The 20306-nt window shown below is 38.5% G+C and overlaps 1 protein-coding gene and 1 pseudogene across 1 annotated transcript; both read right to left on the bottom strand.

Moving 5' to 3' along the window:
• Positions 1-1495: 1495 nt before the first annotated feature.
• Positions 1496-19245, bottom strand: CHRNA6 (cholinergic receptor nicotinic alpha 6 subunit). The gene is made up of 6 exons (XM_072635049.1): positions 18366-19245; positions 11967-12106; positions 6985-7029; positions 5612-5721; positions 4518-5502; positions 1496-3354 (listed from the first exon to the last, which is right to left on the bottom strand). Exons 1-6 carry the CDS (start codon positions 18442-18444, stop codon positions 3223-3225), a joined length of 1491 nt encoding a protein of 496 aa, XP_072491150.1. The 5' UTR covers positions 18445-19245; the 3' UTR covers positions 1496-3222.
• On the bottom strand, positions 10243-10640 carry LOC140529845 (small ribosomal subunit protein uS8-like; annotated as a pseudogene).
• Positions 19246-20306: the final 1061 nt, after the last annotated feature.

Here is a 20306-nt window from a genome sequence, read left to right as displayed (position 1 = left end):
AGGAAGCAGAGTATATCACCAGGAAAAGAATCCAGTTCCCCCAAGCCAAAATACAGAGGGTTGAGAAGTGAGACGAATGGAATTAGAGGCAATAAGTATAGCCAGCTTTTTCCAGGAATATGAGGAAGGAAGGAAGGAAGGAAGGAAGGAAGGAAGGAAGGAAGGAAGGAAGGAAGGAAGGAAGGAAGGAAGGAAGAGGGAAAGAGGGAGGGAGGGAGGAAGACAAATGTGATCTCATTTGATTCTTAAAACAATTCTGGAAGATAAGTGCTGTTATTATCTCCAATTTACATATGAGGAAACCAAGGCAGGCAGTGGGTTAAGTGACTTGCCCAGGATGACATAGCTAAGAGTCTGGGGCTGGATTTGAACTCAGGACTTCTTGAGTCCAGGCTCAGTATTCTTTCCATTGCACTGCCTTCCTGCCTAGACATAGATGTTTTATGCCTCCATTTCTACATCTGTAAAAGGAAAGGGTTGACTCAAATGATCTCTAAGGTGCCTCCCAGCACTAGAATAGATTGCATCGCATACATACATGGATAGACTCAGACATCTGCAAGCTAGTTATACCACAGTTCAGTCCCTTTCATTCAGTTTTACGGTAAAAGCATCTTCATCAAAGATCATTATGAAGCACAAAGTTGTGTAAGTGAAATGAATTATAGTGCAAGGTAGATTTTAGTGTGTGTGTGAAGTGGATTTTTATTATTATTTCTTAGAGTTCAATTTCCCAGGATCCACAGCCCTAACAATCTCTTCTTACCAGGTATTAGATAAGAGTTCCCACAATTATGGTTCAAAACATCTCCCCCATGCTTGCGCAGTTATATAATGATAAATAATATAAGCATCTACTGCAGCTGTGCAATGAGATACAGGGATGAGGTGATGTAAACTTGGGAGGCTATTGCTGGCAATATTCCTTCTTTGTCTATTACCCTATAAAGCAGGTAGGCACTGATCAGTGAGTGGGGGAGCCCTTAGGGTTGAATGCACAAACTAGAATGCTCTGTGTGCCTTGATCAGCTCCCATCAAGGCTTGGGGGGAATCTTTGTTTGCCTCAACTGGCCCTCATTGAGGATTGAGGGGATTTAGGAGATATGCACAAGAGTATCTGTCTCTACTGATCCCTTCTAGACGTAGGGGGTAGTTGCCCCCCCCCTCCCCTTCTTGCCCACGTCTGTGAGAAGGGTGACTAGGGATTTCTATAGGAGTTGTGCTCCCATTATTAGCAATTCTCTTCTGAGAAAACTAGACTAGAATAAAGTAAGATTATTAACCCCTTCTTAGTGTCTTTCCTGTCTGACAAGATCAAGAGTGAACCTGTGCTAGCAGCCCTCCTGTGTGCTGGGTTTATCTGTCTTATATACAGTCAGCACCATTACAGCAAGAGGGAAAATTTTATTAATATATACATACACATACATATATGTGTATGTGTGTATATATTTATATATAAACCAGTGGTTCACATCATAAGCTCCAGGACTTGTTCATCAGAGTGAGGACACCCAGAAGTGGCCCCAGGAATCTACTTTCCCAAAAAGGCACCAAGCCATAACTTCTTACAGAAGTGCTTTTATTCTAAAGACCAAATACACCAAGTAATTAGAAACTTCTAGGTGGAAATGCTACAAAACTCCTTTCTCTTGACTTATTCAAATGTTACTTCAGGGATATGCAGCACAACAGAATTGTTTCCCTGCACTTCCAGGATCAGGAGAACGTTCTAGCCACTCTACAAGCACAGTATCATACCTGGACTTGTCCCAGTGGGGCTTGCCTACCCACCTTTCTAACTCCAGAATCATAATTTTATATTGACTCTGGAAATTTCTGTACAGTGATGCTGACCAAACAACATCCCCTGTCTATAGAGACAAAGCCTGCCTAAAATGGATGGCATCGTTGGGATGGTCAATCATTAAGTATTTATTAGGCACCTACTATATGCCAAGGATGGAAATAACACAGGACTTGAGAGTTAGAAGTCCTGGGATTGAGTTCCGTCTCTGCCAACTACTATCACCTTTACTTTTCCATCTGCAAATAGGAGGTGCCTGTATCTCCTGCCTCACAAAGTGATTGTCAAGTGAAATAATGTACATGCAAAGGCTTTCTAATGGTAGGATGCCATATAGGAACTACTCCTCAAGCTGTTAGTGCTCCCTGCAAATTACCCTGTATGTATATATATACTGTATACATACACAATACTATATATGCTATACACACACAATACACATACATGTATGTAGGCATATATATGTGTGTGTATCTATCTACGTGTATTTGTATATATGTCTCCCTTAACAGAATATAAGCTCCTTGAGGGCGAGGACTATTTAATTTTTGTCTTTGTGTCCCCAGCACCTAGCAAAGTGCCTAGCATGTAATAGGTTAATTATTCCTCTTGCTGTCCCTCTTAGGGCCTAACACAGTGTTTCACCTAGACAGGTGTTCACTACAGATTCGTTAAAGGGGCAGCTAGGTGGCACAGTGAGTAGAGCAATAGCCCTGGGTTCGGATCTGACTTCAAAACCAGCCTTAGACACTTACTAGCTATATGACCTTGGGCAAGTCACTTAACCCCAACTGTCCTGCCCTCCCTTCTCCAAAAAATAATAATTATTATATATGCATATTTGTTGAATGAATGAATAATAAACTCAGAGAAGTCTATCCACCCCTAGGTTTTGTCTGTTAGTTTTACTATATACTACTAAGTTATCTGAACTATATTGTAAGGACATGCACAGAATGGACAATATTTCACAAATCTTATAATCTTCAGGAAGGGCAAGCAGGTAACTTCAACACCGGGTGGTATTACAACATTGACAGGCAGCAGTAGCCTGTTGGAGAACCCCGAAAGAACACAGCTTGATGGGACATGGTTCAGACACACCACTGGTCAAATCCAGTCCCTGAAGGAGAACAATGAGAAGTAGCAAGAGCCAATAGAGTGCAGACCGCAGCAGGTCAGAGTCCTGTACTTTGGCACCACAGCCACAAGGGAGTTTTGCTATGTCACAAAAGGACAGTCCCTTTCTTCAAGGTAATCCCTAATTAATGCAGGCGGGGGAGGAGGATGTGGAAGATGATATGTGCAATTTCAGGGCTTGGGGGATGGCCTCCTCTACTTTTCCTTGTGTGGAGTAATACTGACTGAATCTAGACTCTAAATTTCAGAAGGCAAAAGTAAAAGGAAAATAAAGCTAGAATTTTACTGTGTTCCCGGCAAGTGGTTGTAAAAATAACCCCGCTGTTCCAAATACACAGACGATTATAAACACCCAAAGAAACACTCGGTCTACTACCATGGCCACATATTTCCAGTCATCTTCCACCTGAAATTCAAACAAAGAAAAATGAGTTTTCTTTAAGAAAGACAACTTGGAGAATGTGATCTGTTTTATTGCCTTTCCTCAGTGGTCTTGTATGCGCAGGGGCTCCAGAATGACAGACTCTACTCCTGTTGAATATCTCATACTTAAACACTTCTTCTGACTAATAAAAAAATAAATAGTGATTATCAGAGTCCCTGATCTCTGAAACCAACATGGTCTAAGGGAAAAATGACATTTCCATAGCTGGCTTTTGATGCTGCTGGACTTGGAGAATCTATGTCAGCAGATTCATAACAGCCAATAGTTTTGAGTTTCTCTGTGCCCTAGCTCTTGGGTGATTTGACTATACTATCAGGTATGCACAACTTCCCCTGGAACAATACTTCTAGCAATCCCACAGACATAAAGGGAATGACATCTAGGCTTACCTACCTCCCGAAAATCTCGCTGTTTCATTGTAGAGAACTCCCTTCTCATTCCCTCCTCCAAGCACTATGCTGTTCTGCACATGGATACATACATGCACATATACACATATATGCCTGCACATATATACAGGCATATTTATAAATACATATGTGCATCTACATATATGCATAGGTACATACACACACATGTGCACATATACACATGTATAAATGTATGCATATATACATGTGCACAATATACATATGCATGTATATGTCTGTGTATATATATGTATATAAATATATGTACATGTATGGTGTATACACACATGTATACATGCATACACACATGTGTGTATGTATGTATATGCTGGTTGTAGGAAACCCCAGTGTAGGAGAGATTAGTACATTTCTGGAGGCTATTGATCCTAATTGCTGCCTTCTTGTTCTCATAGCTCAGTTGTACTGACTTTCTTGCTGTGTTAACAGTGATGCTTTAAGTAAGGAGTTCTATCAGCTATGAAAGTCTTGTATTTGCTACCCAACTCCAAAGAAATGATGATAGACAGAGTGAAAACTGAGGTATTGGGGATAAGGGACAGGGGGAAACAAATGACCGGTTCATGGATTTGTTTTGCTTGACTATGTTTATAATGAGTTGATTTTCTTTCTTCCTCAAAGGGCAGCTGGGGAGATTGCAGACCTGAAAATAAAATAAAATAGAATTTTTTTTAAAAAAGGAAGTCATGCATTTACCTCCTTTGTTTCATTTTGGTTCTTCATGTTTTCTGCTATAAATTGGACACTATCAATCACATCTTTGACTTCAGATGCATATTCCAAATGTTCTGTCATCCATTTTAAAGACTGATAACTTAATCTCTCCTTGCCAGTAGCTAACTCATTGGATTTGTTACAATGACAACATTCCTGTTCTTCAAATAACTTAGGATCTTCACATTCAGGAAATTTGATCTTCGCAGACTTCCTGGCAAATTCTTTAGACTTTTTATCAGAATGTTTCTCCTTTTGCTTTTCCAGAGGCCTCCTCATCATTAGGATTTTGGGTAACATCTGGAGGAAAACCGTTTTGACCCACTTGGGCATGGTGTGTGTTGTGGGAGTCCGATAGTGAATGTTTAGCACAAATACTGTCACTACAATGGACAGCGTCACAAAAATCATTGTGAACAACAGATATTCACCCACCAGAGGAATTACAAGGGAGGTAGAAGGTATAGTTTCTGTGATTACAAGCAAAAACACAGTCAGAGAGAGCAGAACTGAAATGCAAAGTGTCACCTTTTCTCCACAGTCAGACGGCAGGTAAAAGACTAAAACTGTCAGAAACGAAATGAAGAGACAAGGGATTATCAAGTTAATTGTGTAAAACATTGGTAGTCTCCTAATGTAAAAGGAATAGGTTATATCTGTGTAGATCTCTTCACAACAGTTATATTTTATATCATGCTTATAGCCAGAAGCATCAACTATCTCCCATTCGCTATTTTCCCAAAAATCATTCATGTCCACTTTTGAGCCAATGATTAAAAGGTCAATTTTTGCCTTGTCATATGTCCAGGAGCCAAACTTCAAGGAACAATTCTGATGATCAAAAGGGAAAAAGGTGATATCCATAGGACAAGAACTCTTGAAAATAGCTGGGGGGGACCAGCTTATCATGCCATCATATTTAAGAAGGGCTTTTGTCTTGCCTTCGACTTGAAAATCCCCAACAGCACTGAAAATGAAACCAGGCAACATTAACAATGAGGCTTTGTGGGACTAGATTGAAGACAGTATACAGAAGAACCTTTTGAAAGGGAAAGAGAACCGTAACTGTGCCTTACTTGTTATAGAGAACAATATCAGGCTTCCAAATTTTATCGGCAGGGACTCGAAGCAATTCAATTCCATCATATTCTGCTGGATTCCAACGCAATTTGTAATCATTCCAGACCTAAAATAGAAAATGGCCATTTTCATATCAGGTATTCCAGAACTTCTTTTCCAGCATTAAATTCACTTTTACTTCTTCCATGTCTAGGAGCATTAATACAAATAGGATTTATTTGGCTCTGGATGCTAATAGGTTTAGGAGATTTCTTGGAAGGAAAGTTCATCTCTATTACGCTGCCATGATCTGAATTGCCTGGGGGTATGATGAACAGGAATTTCCCTCAACATCCCTGACAGGTGATCATTCAACCTTTGGGCAACTAGGTGGTACAATGGATAGACTGCCGAGCCTGGAGTCAAGAAGACTCATCTCCATGAGTGCAAATTCAGCCTCGAAACACTTACTAGCTGTGTGACCCTGGACAAGTGACTTAAATCCTGCCTGCCTCACTTTCCTCATCTGTAATATATATATATATATGCACACATATATGCATCTCTCTCTCTCTCTCTCTCTCTCTCTCTCTCTCTCTCTCTCTCTCTCTATATATATATATATATATATATATATATATATATGTATATATGTCCTTTTCCAAGAAATCTAGGTAGAGTCTATATTTGAGAGTGACCTGTATTTAGGCCAAAGAAAAAGGTCAACCACATATGCTGTAGGTGTCTTGGACTATTCTCTTGAGGAGTAGGAGAGTAATAACAGATAAATAAATATGAAACATTTGTTGTTGTTCAGTCATTTCAGTCACTTCTGGCTCTTTATGATCCCATTTGGGATTTTCTTGGCAAAGATACTGCAGTGGTTTGTCATTTCCTTCTCCAGCTCATTTTTACAGATGAGGAAACTGAGGCAAACAGGGTTAAGTGACTTGCCCAGGGTCACACAGCTAGTAAGTGTCTGGGGTCAAATTTGAACTCAAGTCTTCCTGACTCCAGGCCTAGTCCTCTATCCACGGTACCACCTAGCAGCTCAAATATAAAATATACACAAAGTAATTTGGAGTGGGGAGAGAGGTCAGGGAAAGTGCTAACAACTGGAGGGATCAAGAAAAGACTCCTATAGGATGGGGTCCTAGAACTAGAGCTCACAGGGACTTTTAATACTTCACTTCTACAAGCATGGGACTTATTCATATTAAGCCAAAAATGGCCATATCTGTCATTTAGGATTTTGTTAAGGTGAAATTTTGGGTGGCAGAGTAATTTGTTGGTGTAGAAAGATGGGAACAGAGAGTGTTCATGGATTTCAAATAGTAGACATTACTAATACAGAGAGAGAAACAGAGAGATGAGCAACCCAGATACCTACATGGCGTAGCCACAGATTGGTTTCCATGATCTGATTAACTTCATCCTAGGGGAAAAAAAATTATAACCTCCATGTTATCACAAATGCCATTGAGCACAGATGCATGTTAGTATAAGAATTAGTACCCATACACAGTCAACCCTGGATTATCCATAATAAATAAAGGGAAGAGTCATGAACAAAATAGAAATAGTACAAAAACTATTCATATTGAGGTTTGGTATGCAGTCAGAGAAAAGACACATCCATGGTCAATCCTTCTTGGACTCCTTCCCATTAGCTTCCCTCTAAGTGTGGCCCTAGCCCCACTGGCTTTGAAAGGGAATATAATGGTACACTGGGCTCACACCCCAGACCTGTGGTGTTTTCCTTGATCAGCCCAACCCTGTCCAGAGGGTTCTCTTCCTTCTATGAATTTCTCTAATATTCATTGTCTCTCTATTGTACAGTAATTGGCACAGAGTAAGCATTTAACAAATGCTTTACCTACCTAATTACTTATTCGAGTTATGGAGAGGAGAGTGTTGGACAAGGTTGAAAATGGGCTCTAATTCCAGTTCTGCCATTTGGTAATCAGGTGATCTTGGAGCCAGATATTTAACTTAAAGCTGTCGTCAACCTTTCTGTATGTCAGTTTCATCATCTGTCACCTGCCCTGCCTACCTCACAAAGTTGTGGCAAGGATAAAAGGAGATATACTTTGGAAAATGTCAAGTATTATTTTAAAATCCATTATTATTATTATTATTTGTCATATACTGCCTTACATTAGCAACTGCTTCTTTATGTTCTATGTCTCAATTCCAAGGAGACAGTAAATTTCTTGAAGATAGGGACCCTGTCATATGTTACTTGGTATCCCCCATAGCACCTAGCACAATGGGTTGCAACAGTCAACATAGAATAAATGTTTGCTGAGTATTTGATTCAAGCCGTCAAGGTAGAAAAGGTTCTTCTTTCCATTGATGGCTTAGACTCAGAGTAGGAGTAAGCATCCTCCCCCACCCTCACAAAGAAAGGAACAAGTTGCTCCTGAAGGGGCCCAGATTTTTAAAAATTATTTAGAAAAAGTAACTAACTTTACTGGCAAAAGCTGGAAACTCCATACGCAAAATATGACGACTACTACTACTACTACTACTACTACTACTACTACTACTAACTGGGGGGCAGCTTGGTGGTACAACTAGACCTGGAGTCAGAAAGATTCATCTTCCTAAATTCAAATCTGGCCTCAGACACTTACTAACTGTGTGACCCTGGGCAAGTCACTTCACCTTGTTTGTCTCAGTTTCTTTATCTGTAAAATGAGCTTGAGAAAGAAATGGTAAACCACTCCAGTATCTTTGCCAAGAAAAGCTCAAATGGGGTCACAAAGAGTCAGACATGACTGGAAGTCAGAAACAACTATAATAACTAGCCTGTATATAGCGCTTGAAGGTTTTCATTTTATCTTCACTACAACCCTGGGAAGTATTTTTATTCCCATTTTTACACAAGAACACTAAAGCAGAAAACATTTAAACAAATGCCTTGCCCAGGGTCACAAAGCTCGTAAATGTCAGAGGCTGGATTTGAAGTCAGGTCTTCCTGACTCCACATCTCTCTCTCTACTGTACCTTCCAGTTTAAAAACCAATTCCTCTGAGGAATATATAATACTACCTGATATGAAAATTTGGTACTGAAACATCACAGATCATAGATTTAGAGCTGGAAGGAACCTTAGAGAAACTCTGGTCCAACTTGTTTGCCCTCTGTTTTAGAAGAGGATCAAGGATGTCATAGGGTGATGTCTTAATTCCTTCATGAATTGGGTTTAAGTGAGGTAGAGCTGCACAAAGGCATTAGCCTCACTCTCCCAGAGTCATCTAAGTCCAGTGGTATGACAACAGTCAAGATGATTGGCAGTGGCCCAGGATGGTGGATGAGCTTGGCATCTTCAACGCCTGAACCAGCTCTAAGTGCTCCACTGGGTCTTCTTCAGCCGCCTTCATGACCATTGAAACAAACTGTTCTCATCCACTCATTCCCCTAGGGCAAGACTCCACATGCTTGGGGTAGACATCCCCAACTTACTTAGTCCAGTTTACTCATTTATAGAGGAGAAGACCAAGACCCAGAGAAAAGTAAGTTAGCCATAGTCATGGCTGAGCCTGGGTCTGAATGCTATGTTTTATCTCTCAATCCAGCACTCTTTCCCCCATGCTACCCTGCCTGCAGCTAAAAAACCTCTGCCTTGTCTGTTGGGTCAAAGGTAATTGGTTCATGTCTATAGACATTGAGTTTGTTTTATTGCTTAATTTTTCTCTCTTGTAGGACACTGATTCTTTCCTGCCTTGTGTCATAGTTATTTGTGTAGAAAGAAGTCTTAAGCTCCCCCATAAAACTATCAGCTTTTAAAAGCGAAAACAAAAACCAAACACCACGACTGACTTACAGTGCTTTACACACTTAAAAAACGAATTTTGTTTTAATGGATGAGTCTGATTTGCTTTGTTAGGCTGGATGAGATCTCTGAAGCTAAATGATCTTTTATTCACTACCCTATCTATCTATCTATCTATCTATCTATCTATCTATCTATCTATCTATCTAAAATAACTAATACTTCCATAGGGTATCCCAAAAGGCTTAGTGTGGCTTGCCACACTTAGTGCACCTGCACTAAGACTTTTGGAACATCCTGTATCATGCTTTAAAGTTTACAAAGAACTTTGTATCTGAGTCTCACTACAACCCTATGAGGGAGACACTACAGGTGTGTGCTTGCTGAGTGACTGACCAAAACATTCTCAGAAGGGTTCCATAGGCTTCAACAGACTATCAAAGGACTCCAGGACACAAAAAGTTAACTCCTGCTAAGAATGTAATGATCCAAGACAATTCCAAAGGACTCATGAAGAAAAATAGTATCTTTCTCCAGAGAAAGAACTGATGGAATCTGAATGTAGATCTAAGAAACTATTTTTCAATTTATTTTTTGTGGATTATTCTTGATTTTGGGGTTTGGGGGTTGTTTGTTTTTTTGGTCTGTTTTCTTTCACAACATGACTAATATGGAAAAAAAGAACTGCTGAAGTAACATGATTGACTTTTAAACTAACATCATAAAACTTACATCTAAACAACTATTACCTTGTTCTAAGTAGTCACCTTGGAGAGCCTGCACATTTATTCCAGGGATTCTCTTATTGCTCAAAACAGGTTTGGAACATCTTTTTTGAAATTTTTCTCTGATCTTACAGGATTTTTCATTTTAATTTTTTCCATTGGAGCATTTTATTAAAAAAAAATATCTTAGGACTTTTCCACCTGTATTTTTGACTTGCTTCCTTATGGTCCATGATGCCAACTGAAGTTGTAAGCACAATGAACCCAAATTGAAAGGGTGATAGAAGATGATTCTGCCACTTTCACAGACCTTTCCATTGAATATCAATTCTGGGGCTGATTATACCACATTTGTTTAATCTGTCCATAAGTTGACAGAAATTTTTCCTGCTCTGTGATCAATGACCTCGGATTGATTCATCATCACAGTTAAGAACCAGGCACCTACTTTAGAACATAGCTTAGTGAGAACTGGTTATTTCCTTGCCTCTCTGAAAATGTGATGCTTTTTAAAGCCTCTGTCAAGACATTCATGTGCACCATAGCCGTGCTGCATCAAGATGCTGAAAAGAGCCTTGCAGATTTCTTTTTCTGTTTGTTTGTTTTTTTAATACACCCACATTTGACAGATTAATTCTTTAAAAGTGTATTTGCTCTTTGAAAATAGCCAACACTTATTCATAGTTAATCTGTTGAATAAAGTGGGTGATCACTTGGCATAAGACCATTTTAAATAAAAAAATCAGGTTTGGCTAAACATAAAAAATGAGACTGAGCCTATATTCTTGTGTGGCATACAGAATGGTTCTGAAGCCAATACCAAAAGAAGAAGTAATACTAGACATTTTTTGAAGCATGGTCGCATAAGATTATATACAGTTAGAGCTGGAAGGGACCTCCGTGGCCATCATTCCTGAGTGTTGTGAAATGCATTAAAATGTAATTGAGAAATAATTAACAAAATAAATAAAAATACAATAGAACACAAATGATGTTAACATGTAGTTTTCTACGTCAACACGACTTGGGGACCCTTATGTACAGTTTAGGGGCCCTGTTTCTGTTTGAGCGTGATACCACTGATCTAGTCCATCTCCCTTATCTTACAGATGAGGGACCTGAGGTCTTGAGAGGTACAGACAGTAGCCCACACTATGTCACAATTGACAGAAGTGGGGTTCAGACCCAGGTTTGTTGTTGTCCAGTTGGGTCCAACTCTTCATGACCCTATTTGGAGTTTTCTTGACAAACATACTAGAGTGGTTTGTCATTTCCTTCTCCAGATCATTTTACAGATAAGGAAACTAAGGCAAACAGGGTGAGGTGACTTACCCAGGGACACACAGCTAATAAGTATCTGAGGCTAGATTTGAACCCAGGTTACCTGACTCCAAATCTAGTACTCTCTCCACTGCACAATGCTGCCTTGTTAGAACAGTTGTACAAAGTCCCAAGGATAGTAATTCATATGCTCATCTAGTAGAAAATTAGTCTCATTACTGTTTGGCATAGTGCAATGAGCACTAGTCTTGGAATCTGGGTTTGAATCCGAATTCCACTATTTATAAGCTGTGTGATTGTAAGTCACTTTATTTCTTAAAAGCTCCATTTCTTCATCTGTAAAACAGGAATAATAATATTTGTAGTTCCCACCTCAAGGAAGGTTGTGAGGAAGGTGCTACCGTAAAGTTTTAACTACTGAAGAAAGGAGAGCAACTGTGGATAGTCACACCTCTTAAATAAATTGTGAATAAATTAATAATTAATTAAAAATTAAATAAATAAACAGTACTTTGAGCTTTTTAGTGATAAGAGGCTAGAATAAATTCAAATTCTAAACAAATGTTTCTTTTATTCAATGTCACTTACCACATTGGCCAACTGGGTAATTGCCACTTCAAAATACACTGTGACGGGATCAGACACATTTTCTACAGGTCTGATGAACTGGTTGTAACGAGAAAACAGCTTATGAAACAATCGTTCTTCTGACTCACATGTGGTACAACCTGCAGTGGCCCAAACAAAAGGAAATTTGGTATTTTACAGGCTTTCAAAGCAAAATGACCCCATGAGTAAACAGAAGACTCAGAGGTTCTTAGGAAATGGTGGCTAACTTAAGTGAGACATTGCATAAAATTTTTGTGGTTAAAATGCAAAGTTTTCCCAAGAGGCTTCTGAAACAACCTGCTTTTGCCTGAAGACTTCAGAGGTGGGAAGGGTGCATCTGCAGCAGCAGGATCTTTATGATCCCATCTTAAGAATGGTCACCATCTTGACATTGATTGACTGGAGTTTAAGTATGTTGAGTTCGGTTTTTCAATGTCTATATATCAGAATTTGTTAATTCAAAGGAAGCAGTATACAAATTTATCTCAAAATGTCTCTAATCTACAGAGATTTTTTTTAAATGATGGGCATTTTTTTCATAGTTAAAGTTTCTTGGCCACACCTTCTGCCCCTGTATGGGCTACTGTGCCAGGGCTAAAGTTTTACTATGGCAAGTTTTTCAATTGAATGGAAAATATCTTATAGAACCTTAGCGTTAGAAGGAACTTTTGGTTTTGTTAATTCACTTTCCCACTCAATGCAGAAATCCCCTCTTTGATAGCTCCTAAATGCTCAGCTACTGCTTAATGCTCAAGAACTCACAGAAAAATTCCCTTTTGTAAAATGCTACCAGGTTAGATCAATCAACGACAAGCCACAATTCCAGCAGACCAAAGACGAAATACATTACCCACCATCAGTCAGAGAGGTGATGGACCTATACTCTAAAGAAAAGAAACATTGCTAAACTATGATGTTATGTTAGGAAGATGTCAGTGAACCATTATTTAGGCTGCAGGAAAAAATTCTGTACTGGAAAAAATACACTGGACCTCAAAGTCAAAAGATATGGGTTAAGTTTCAGATCTGACATTTATTGACAGTGTTATCAGGGAAAAGTCATTTAATCCTTCTGAGTAATTTTTTTCATCTATAAAATAGGAATAATGATACCCATGCCACCTACCTTGTAGAATTCCTGTGAGGATCAAACATTTTTATCAGTGCAATAGGTATGTCTACATTCCTCCTCAGGCAAGGGACTTGTGGAGTTTGCTGATCAGGATCACAGTTGCTGTAGCCCTTAGTGGGATAACTGAGAAGTCTAGGGTCCAATATGTGTTATTTGTAAGTAACTGAGTTTTTTCTTCTTACATTCATGGAATATGGAAAGGTTTACCTTCAGCCTCAAAAGGGTTTCTTAGGGAAGGGCTGGGTCTACGGTCTATTTTACCTGTAAGTGATGTTTTCACTTTTGCCTAATCTGATTAAGTCCTTTACATATTTGTGATCTTGAGAAAGGTGACTCAATGAAGTATATAGTCAGGGACATAATGACTAGGAAGAGCCAATAGGATGAGGATCATAAGAGTTATGATATTTGATTAGAGGATCCAGACACAACCCCTAGGCTAATGACGTGCCTCCATTCCTCAATAAGTTTCTTTATTGTTGTTGCGGAGTTGTTTCAGTCGTCTAATGACCCCATTTGGGGTTTTCTTAGCAAAAATCCTAGAGTGGTTTTCCATTTCATTCTCCAGCTCATCTTACAGATGAAGAAACTGAAGAACATAGGGTGCAGTAACTTACCCAGGGTCACACAGCTATTAAGTATCTGAGTCCAGATTTAAACTCAGGTCCTCCTGACTCCTGCACTGGTGCTCTATCCATTGCACCACCTAGTTGCCCTTTCCTTTAGGTACTTAGATGCTATATGCCATCTGATGCACACATTTCATTATGTATGGTGCCTTTATGTAGAATGCAGTTTCCCTGCTTACCTCTTTTATGGCTATTATTACTAATACCTTTTCTTTTTTCTTTTTTTCCATTAGTAGCATGTCAAATGTTTAATAACCAGATTCAGTCAGGCATAGTCACATGGATAGTTTAGAGACATGAACTGAGTTCCAGTTGACCATAGCATTACATTTCATACCAATGAAACATTTTGATCAGAAGCTGGAAAATTCCAAGTTAGGTTCAAATAGTACATTTGACTGAAATGCCATTTTTAGGTAGTCCAGTTTCTAGCAAAATGTCAAATGAATGCCCTTAACCTTCACCAAAATGGAAAGTTGTTCTCCTGGCCACAGACTTAATGGAAATATTTCAGATTCTTATGATGTTCATTTTGAAAGTTCTTCATATCTGCTGTGTAGAAGGACTGGGTGTGCATTTGAAAAAAGTCACTTAAATGCAGAAAGTATCACTTAAACTTAGCAGAATGGAATTACTTTTTTCAGATCTTTTAGAATGCAATCCCTGTAGACATTCTATCCTTGTAAGAACTCATCTTCACCTTCTGTAAGAAAAACTCTCATCTAGTTATTTTAAATTGGTTGCAAAATACAATTATACATAAAGAACCCAAGCAAAGGGCTTCATCAAATGCATTAGAGCAGTAAATACTGTTTTCAATTAAATGTTAATCTATGGGATATTATCTCACTGTCCAAGACCTAAACACATTAATTTTAAAGAAATTTGCATTCATTTCTAATTTCACAAACTGATTCCAAAAATGTCTCCTTGGTGAAGATTTGTTTTTCCTTTACTATTTATAATGAATTAACTGAAGTTAGACTGTATGCCCTAACCTTTCTCTTTACTCTGACCCATAAAAATATGTTGGTGGTAAAAATTAAATGAATTAGCCCTATTTGAAATTTTCCCAACATAAATACAGATACTTAATAATGATTAATGGAATAGGATACTTTAAAATATAGCAGTATTAATATGATGTTTAAATTAAGATCAGCAATGTCTGTCTAAATATTGATACAGTCTCTTACCTATCTATCTACTAATACGTTTTCTGAGATCTTGATTGCTCTACCGCTGCTTTTTCTTTATTCATCTGAAGCATAATAAGTTGTACTAGAGCCCCTAATTTTAAATTGCATAAATCTTTATATTTTCAATGCATTTTTGTAAGTAAATATTTCTTATTGTGCTTTCTAGTCCACCCTATGCTTCTCTCCATTTCATGAACTGAGTTCATCCCATTCATTCACACTAATCATTAATAGCATATTTCCCACAATCTTATAGTACTTTTCCTCTCTGTGGCCCAATCCAGAAAAGACAAGAACAAGCTCAACACCACAAATCGATTCCTATGCCCCTCCTTTTTTTCCTCTAGTCAAGAGACTGATCTGTTTCTTAGACCTTATTTTTCTTTTGATCCGTGGATGGTGGAGATGGAGGTAAAACTAGCTTCTCAAAGGCTGTACCTGTGAAACAGAAGCTCCCTAAGGTTCTACAGTTCTAAGCCAGAAAGGCTTTGAGTTTGGACCGAATGATGCCATATGACTTTCATATCAGGATCAGCCTACCTGACCATGTTTGGAGAAGCTCCTCATCATCCTGGTCCCATCACAAGGTGACAAATATTTTGTCCAGAGTAATAATGAAGACCAACTACTACTAACTCACAGAGAAGTCACAATCTTTATTTGGTGGAATGAAGACCTTCAGTCACTAGATCATGGAACGCAGAAGAACTGAAACATGCTGGGCACATAGCAAGGAGAAAATAAAGATTTGTGGACTGACTGAATGACTGATGTGTAACATGGACAAGAGATATATATATATATATATATATATATATATATACACACATGTATATATGTAGATAGATATACATATATATGTTGATAGATAGATAGATACAATGTAATAAAGTCTTTTAATGATACTCTACTGTTTAGATTTTAAAATTCCAACACCCACTTTAGTGCCTTACCCAGAGTAGATGCTCATTAAATGTTTGCTGATGATTATGGTTTTAATGAAAGACTTGTGGCCTAAAAGGCTGAGGAGGTGAATGGAGGATTTTCTGTGAAATTCTTGTAAAGCATCCAAATGGACTAAAACCCCAGTGGGCTTGTGGGGCCAGGGACAAAGTTTAGCTTGGAATTTCACCTTGGTTTCCCATGTTTCTAACTGGAGCCTTCTCATCACTCAGGCCTCCCACTTCATCCATTTCTCTTACCCAGTCTGACTATCTGTGGCTTGAATTTTGGGATTGGGGGAAGGAATTAGGAGAGGGGAGGAGAAGATGGGGAAGAAAGGGAAGGGACAGGACTCAGATTTTCTAGTTGAGACACTATACACAGCTCACAAAAGTTCTAATGGCAAAGACTTCTATTATTTATGGAAAAGTCCTGCCCTTGGTTGTCTTCAGGCTGACTTCCTTTTAAAAAAACAAGCAGTTTAGCAAAGTCGTCCAATATTGTCATAAAGCAAAGAGAATGTCACAGTGATTTCACCCAAACCTTAAAATGTCATTTCTTGTTACAGTCAGCTTTGAATACAATTAATTTGGAGTTTTGCAAGGTTGATAAAAGATAGGAAATACAAGGAGTTTTATTACTTTTAAAAAACCCAAACCTCCATTTTTCTAAAAAGGGTTTTAAAAAGAACTTACATCAGTACTTATTTTGTGCAATTCTTTCAATAACTCATTTCTTGAGTCACTTTTTCAAAATGTATCATGCTTCTCAGTTACTTTCTTCATGATGAGGGTAGGGTATGTGGAATGGACCTACCATTTCATTGGTATGAGAAATTTCCAGTGAGGAAACTCCCTCTACCAATGCAGATCTGGTACTTGCTCTAAAATTTACTGAGTACTGGTACTGAGAGGTATAATTACTTGTGAATAGGTTAAGTACAGGTACTGAGAAGTTAAGTACCTCTTTTCCTCTTCCCCTCCCCTCCTTTACCTTCCTTTTCCCTCCTCTCTCCTCCCCTCCCTTCCTCTCCTCTTCCCTTCCCTTCTCTTCCCCTCATTTCCCCTCCCTTCTCTTCCTCTCACATTCCCCTCCTTTCTCCTTTCTTTTTTCCCTCTCTCCCCCTCCTTTCATTCTCTCCCTTCCTCTTCTCTCCCATCCCCTCCTTTCTCTCCTTCTCACCTCTTTTCCTTTCCTCTCCTCTCCTCTCCCTTCCTGACCTCTCCCCTCTTCCTCTCTCCCCTTTTCTCTCCTTCCCTCCCCTGTTTTCACCTCCTTTTCCCTCCCTCTCCTCTATGAAGAGGTTATGGGTTCCATAGTCACTCTATGGCAGAGGCATCAAACCCATTGAACCCAGAACTGACTCTGAGACTGGCTAATGGATGGAGTTCCATTACTCCACATGAAAGATTATATACAAAAGAATCAGTCAAATGGTCTTCTTAGCTCTTCTCTTGGCTTGGGATAATTAATTTTCAGTAATCTCCTTTAAGATATCCCTATGGAATGTAGTTTTTACACATAAGTTGTTATTCTATGAATTTACCATGTGATTTTGTATGTGTGTATGTGCAAATTAAGCAGCTCAAAAGGGACCTTTCCTTTAAGCAAGTAAAGTTTGTTGATAAAATGAGCAATAACCATTATCTAACCAACTGATAAACTGCTGGCTGTGAAGTGTCAGAAGTTTCCAAACAGAGAACGGATCTATTAACGCAGTTTCTCATTACTGTTATCACAAGTAATAATGAGGATGAAGTTTCCTAACTGGAAACTAGGAGAAAAGGGAAACTAGTAATTCCTTAGAGCAAGCACATCTTTTTCTCTACAACTCGCAAGAGGAAATCTCCATTGGTATAAAACAGACATTCTCCAACAAATCCAGCAGAATACGAAATGACAGCTGGACTCATTGTATCCTACTAATTTTCTTTCCTGATTTTTAACTTTAAAAAAGAACGTTTCACCTTCTAGGGGAGATATGAGCATAATGAAGGACCTCGGACACAGATGATTATCCACAAAACTGATTGAGAGACAACTGGATAATGGTTTTTAACAAGAACTCAAATTAAACCAGCAGCAAATACATCCCATGAGAAGCACAAATAGGAAACATCATTCCTAGCCTGTGGTTTCTAACTCCTGGAATTCACCATCCTCTTGGTGCTATACCCCCAGGAGATGAAGCTTTTTAAAGAAAGAAATAAAACTTAAAAAGTGATAGGCATACATTATGCATTACAATTTTCTCCAATTCTGTTCCCTACCGCTGACATTTGACTAATTAATAGAAACTTATACATATTAGGTAATAGATCCAACAATAGTAACTCTTTTTGCTTCAACTGTAACATATTACATCTTTAAATGCTTCACTCATCTATGTTTAAATAAAACAGCTAGAGATAGGAGAGATTAAATGCACTTGGTTGAAACCAGGGTCATGAAACAAAGCAGGTTAATTAGAACCTACCTTTAAAGAAAGATATGAATAAGTACAACCAGAGATACAGACCAGAGAGCAGGCACACCTGCCACGTATCCATCAGCATTATCAAAACACCCTCTGAATTATTTCTCTAGGTAAAGATCTATGTCCAAGGAATGTCAGACAGCTGCTTGTACCAAATCAGCCAACAGCCCTACTCCGTGCAGCCTCTAAATCTGCCTTCTGTGCAATAATAACATTTACAAAACATACACAGTTGTCTCTGATTTCAGAGAGCGAAGCTCTCAGTGAGGGTGGCATGAAAAAAAAGTGCATCAAACTGATGTCAGATGACTCATCATGTTTCCATTCACCCTGGCTCTCCTTCTAGTGCTTAGATGGGGAAGAAAGGAAATTAGAGCTACCAGAACAAAGCAGGCAAGGTTAGAGGAGGAAGCTGGCTATTAGCTCTGCTTGACAGAACTTTACATGGCCAAACTTTCATTTTCTGCATCATCTGGGGAGCTGATCAATCAATAAATATTTACTGACCACATACTGTATGTACAAGTCTGAAATCAGAAGTCCTAATTGGGTTTTTTTTTTTCACTTAAAACTTTCACAAGTAAGGAAGGTTTAACTAAAACTTAACAGGAAAGCTTCTGTTTTTCAACCTGCATTTTTGAAAGCCTTTCTCAAATGCTTTGGCAAATATAAATTCACCATTCCATTGGCGTGGGTAATCAGGCAACTACAACTTGGTTGATGGTCTCAAAGAATTCCACGATCAAATCATTCATCACTCCGTGACCAACCTGGTCATGAGCCTTTGCACATTAAGTTGTCTTTATAGGACAAACACAACCCAGTCCATTGCTGGGACCATGTTTGAAGCATTTCTATTCTTTCTACCTGTTAGAGTTTAGTCACCAAATAAAGTTGGGCATGGCATAACAGAGGCTGAAATGGCCCTTCCAATTCTAGAAGTCTATGATTCTGTGATTCAAGAACCCAGGGTCATCACACCATCATGAATGCTAGGAGAGGCCCAAAATTTAGAGCTGGAAGAGACATTAAAGTCTGGTTCAAAATCCTTATTTTATAGATCAGGACATGAGACCCAAAGACAGCAAAGTGTCTTGTCCTGTCCCTCATTGAAGAAGTACAACAAATATTGTTTAATTTTTCTTTGATGTTTCAAGGTCTTACTGTACCTCAAGGTCACCATTCTGAGGACAGAATATTAGAGCTCCTTATTCTAGGGATAATCTAGTCCAAATTACATATTGGGAAACTGAGATCCATGGAAGTGAAATGTCTTGTTCCATAATGCTTTACCCATTTATTAAAAGTTAATCAGCTCCCTTTCTCTTATCCTCAGCCCCACTAAATAGGCAGTTTTTTCATCTCTTGACCTGTTCAAAGTAGTGAGGCTAGTAAATAAATCTAGAACACTTAGAAATGGAGGTTGCTTATCTAAAGGTATCATTTTGTATAATATTGTTAACAATTATCCCTAAATTTAGGGAAATGGATGCAAATTTTATAAATTAATTTTACAACTACACTTTTTTGTACCTCAGAGTAAAAAAGTATATACCAAAGACAACCACATCTTAGCAGCATTTTCTGATTCCATCAGTTTCCTGTATTCCTAAATTTTTTTCTGATCCACAGTCTTGGTTTTTGTCTCAGGTAGTTACTTTGTTTACCATTTATTTGTTTATTGTTCATTCTTCCCGGGTAAGATCTGATGCCTTTCCATAATGAAAAATACCTCCCCCACTGGCATGCCTGGATGCCTGAAATTATCAGCATTCTCTCATTCCTTAAAGATTAAGGCAATGTGTTAGCAATCACATCTGCATGCTGCAAAGATTAGTTTTGCCTATTGATTACTTATTATCAAGTAGCATTGTCCTGAAAGAAAGGAATAGGAGATTTTCAAAATGAAATAGGCTGCCTTTGGAGAATGTGATACCCTGT

Source organism: Notamacropus eugenii, chromosome 1, assembly GCF_028372415.1.
Source record: "Notamacropus eugenii isolate mMacEug1 chromosome 1, mMacEug1.pri_v2, whole genome shotgun sequence".
Taxonomy (NCBI): domain Eukaryota; kingdom Metazoa; phylum Chordata; class Mammalia; order Diprotodontia; family Macropodidae; genus Notamacropus; species Notamacropus eugenii.
The sequence above is the reverse complement of the archived record's forward strand: the minus strand, read 5'-3'. Positions and strand labels throughout refer to the sequence as shown.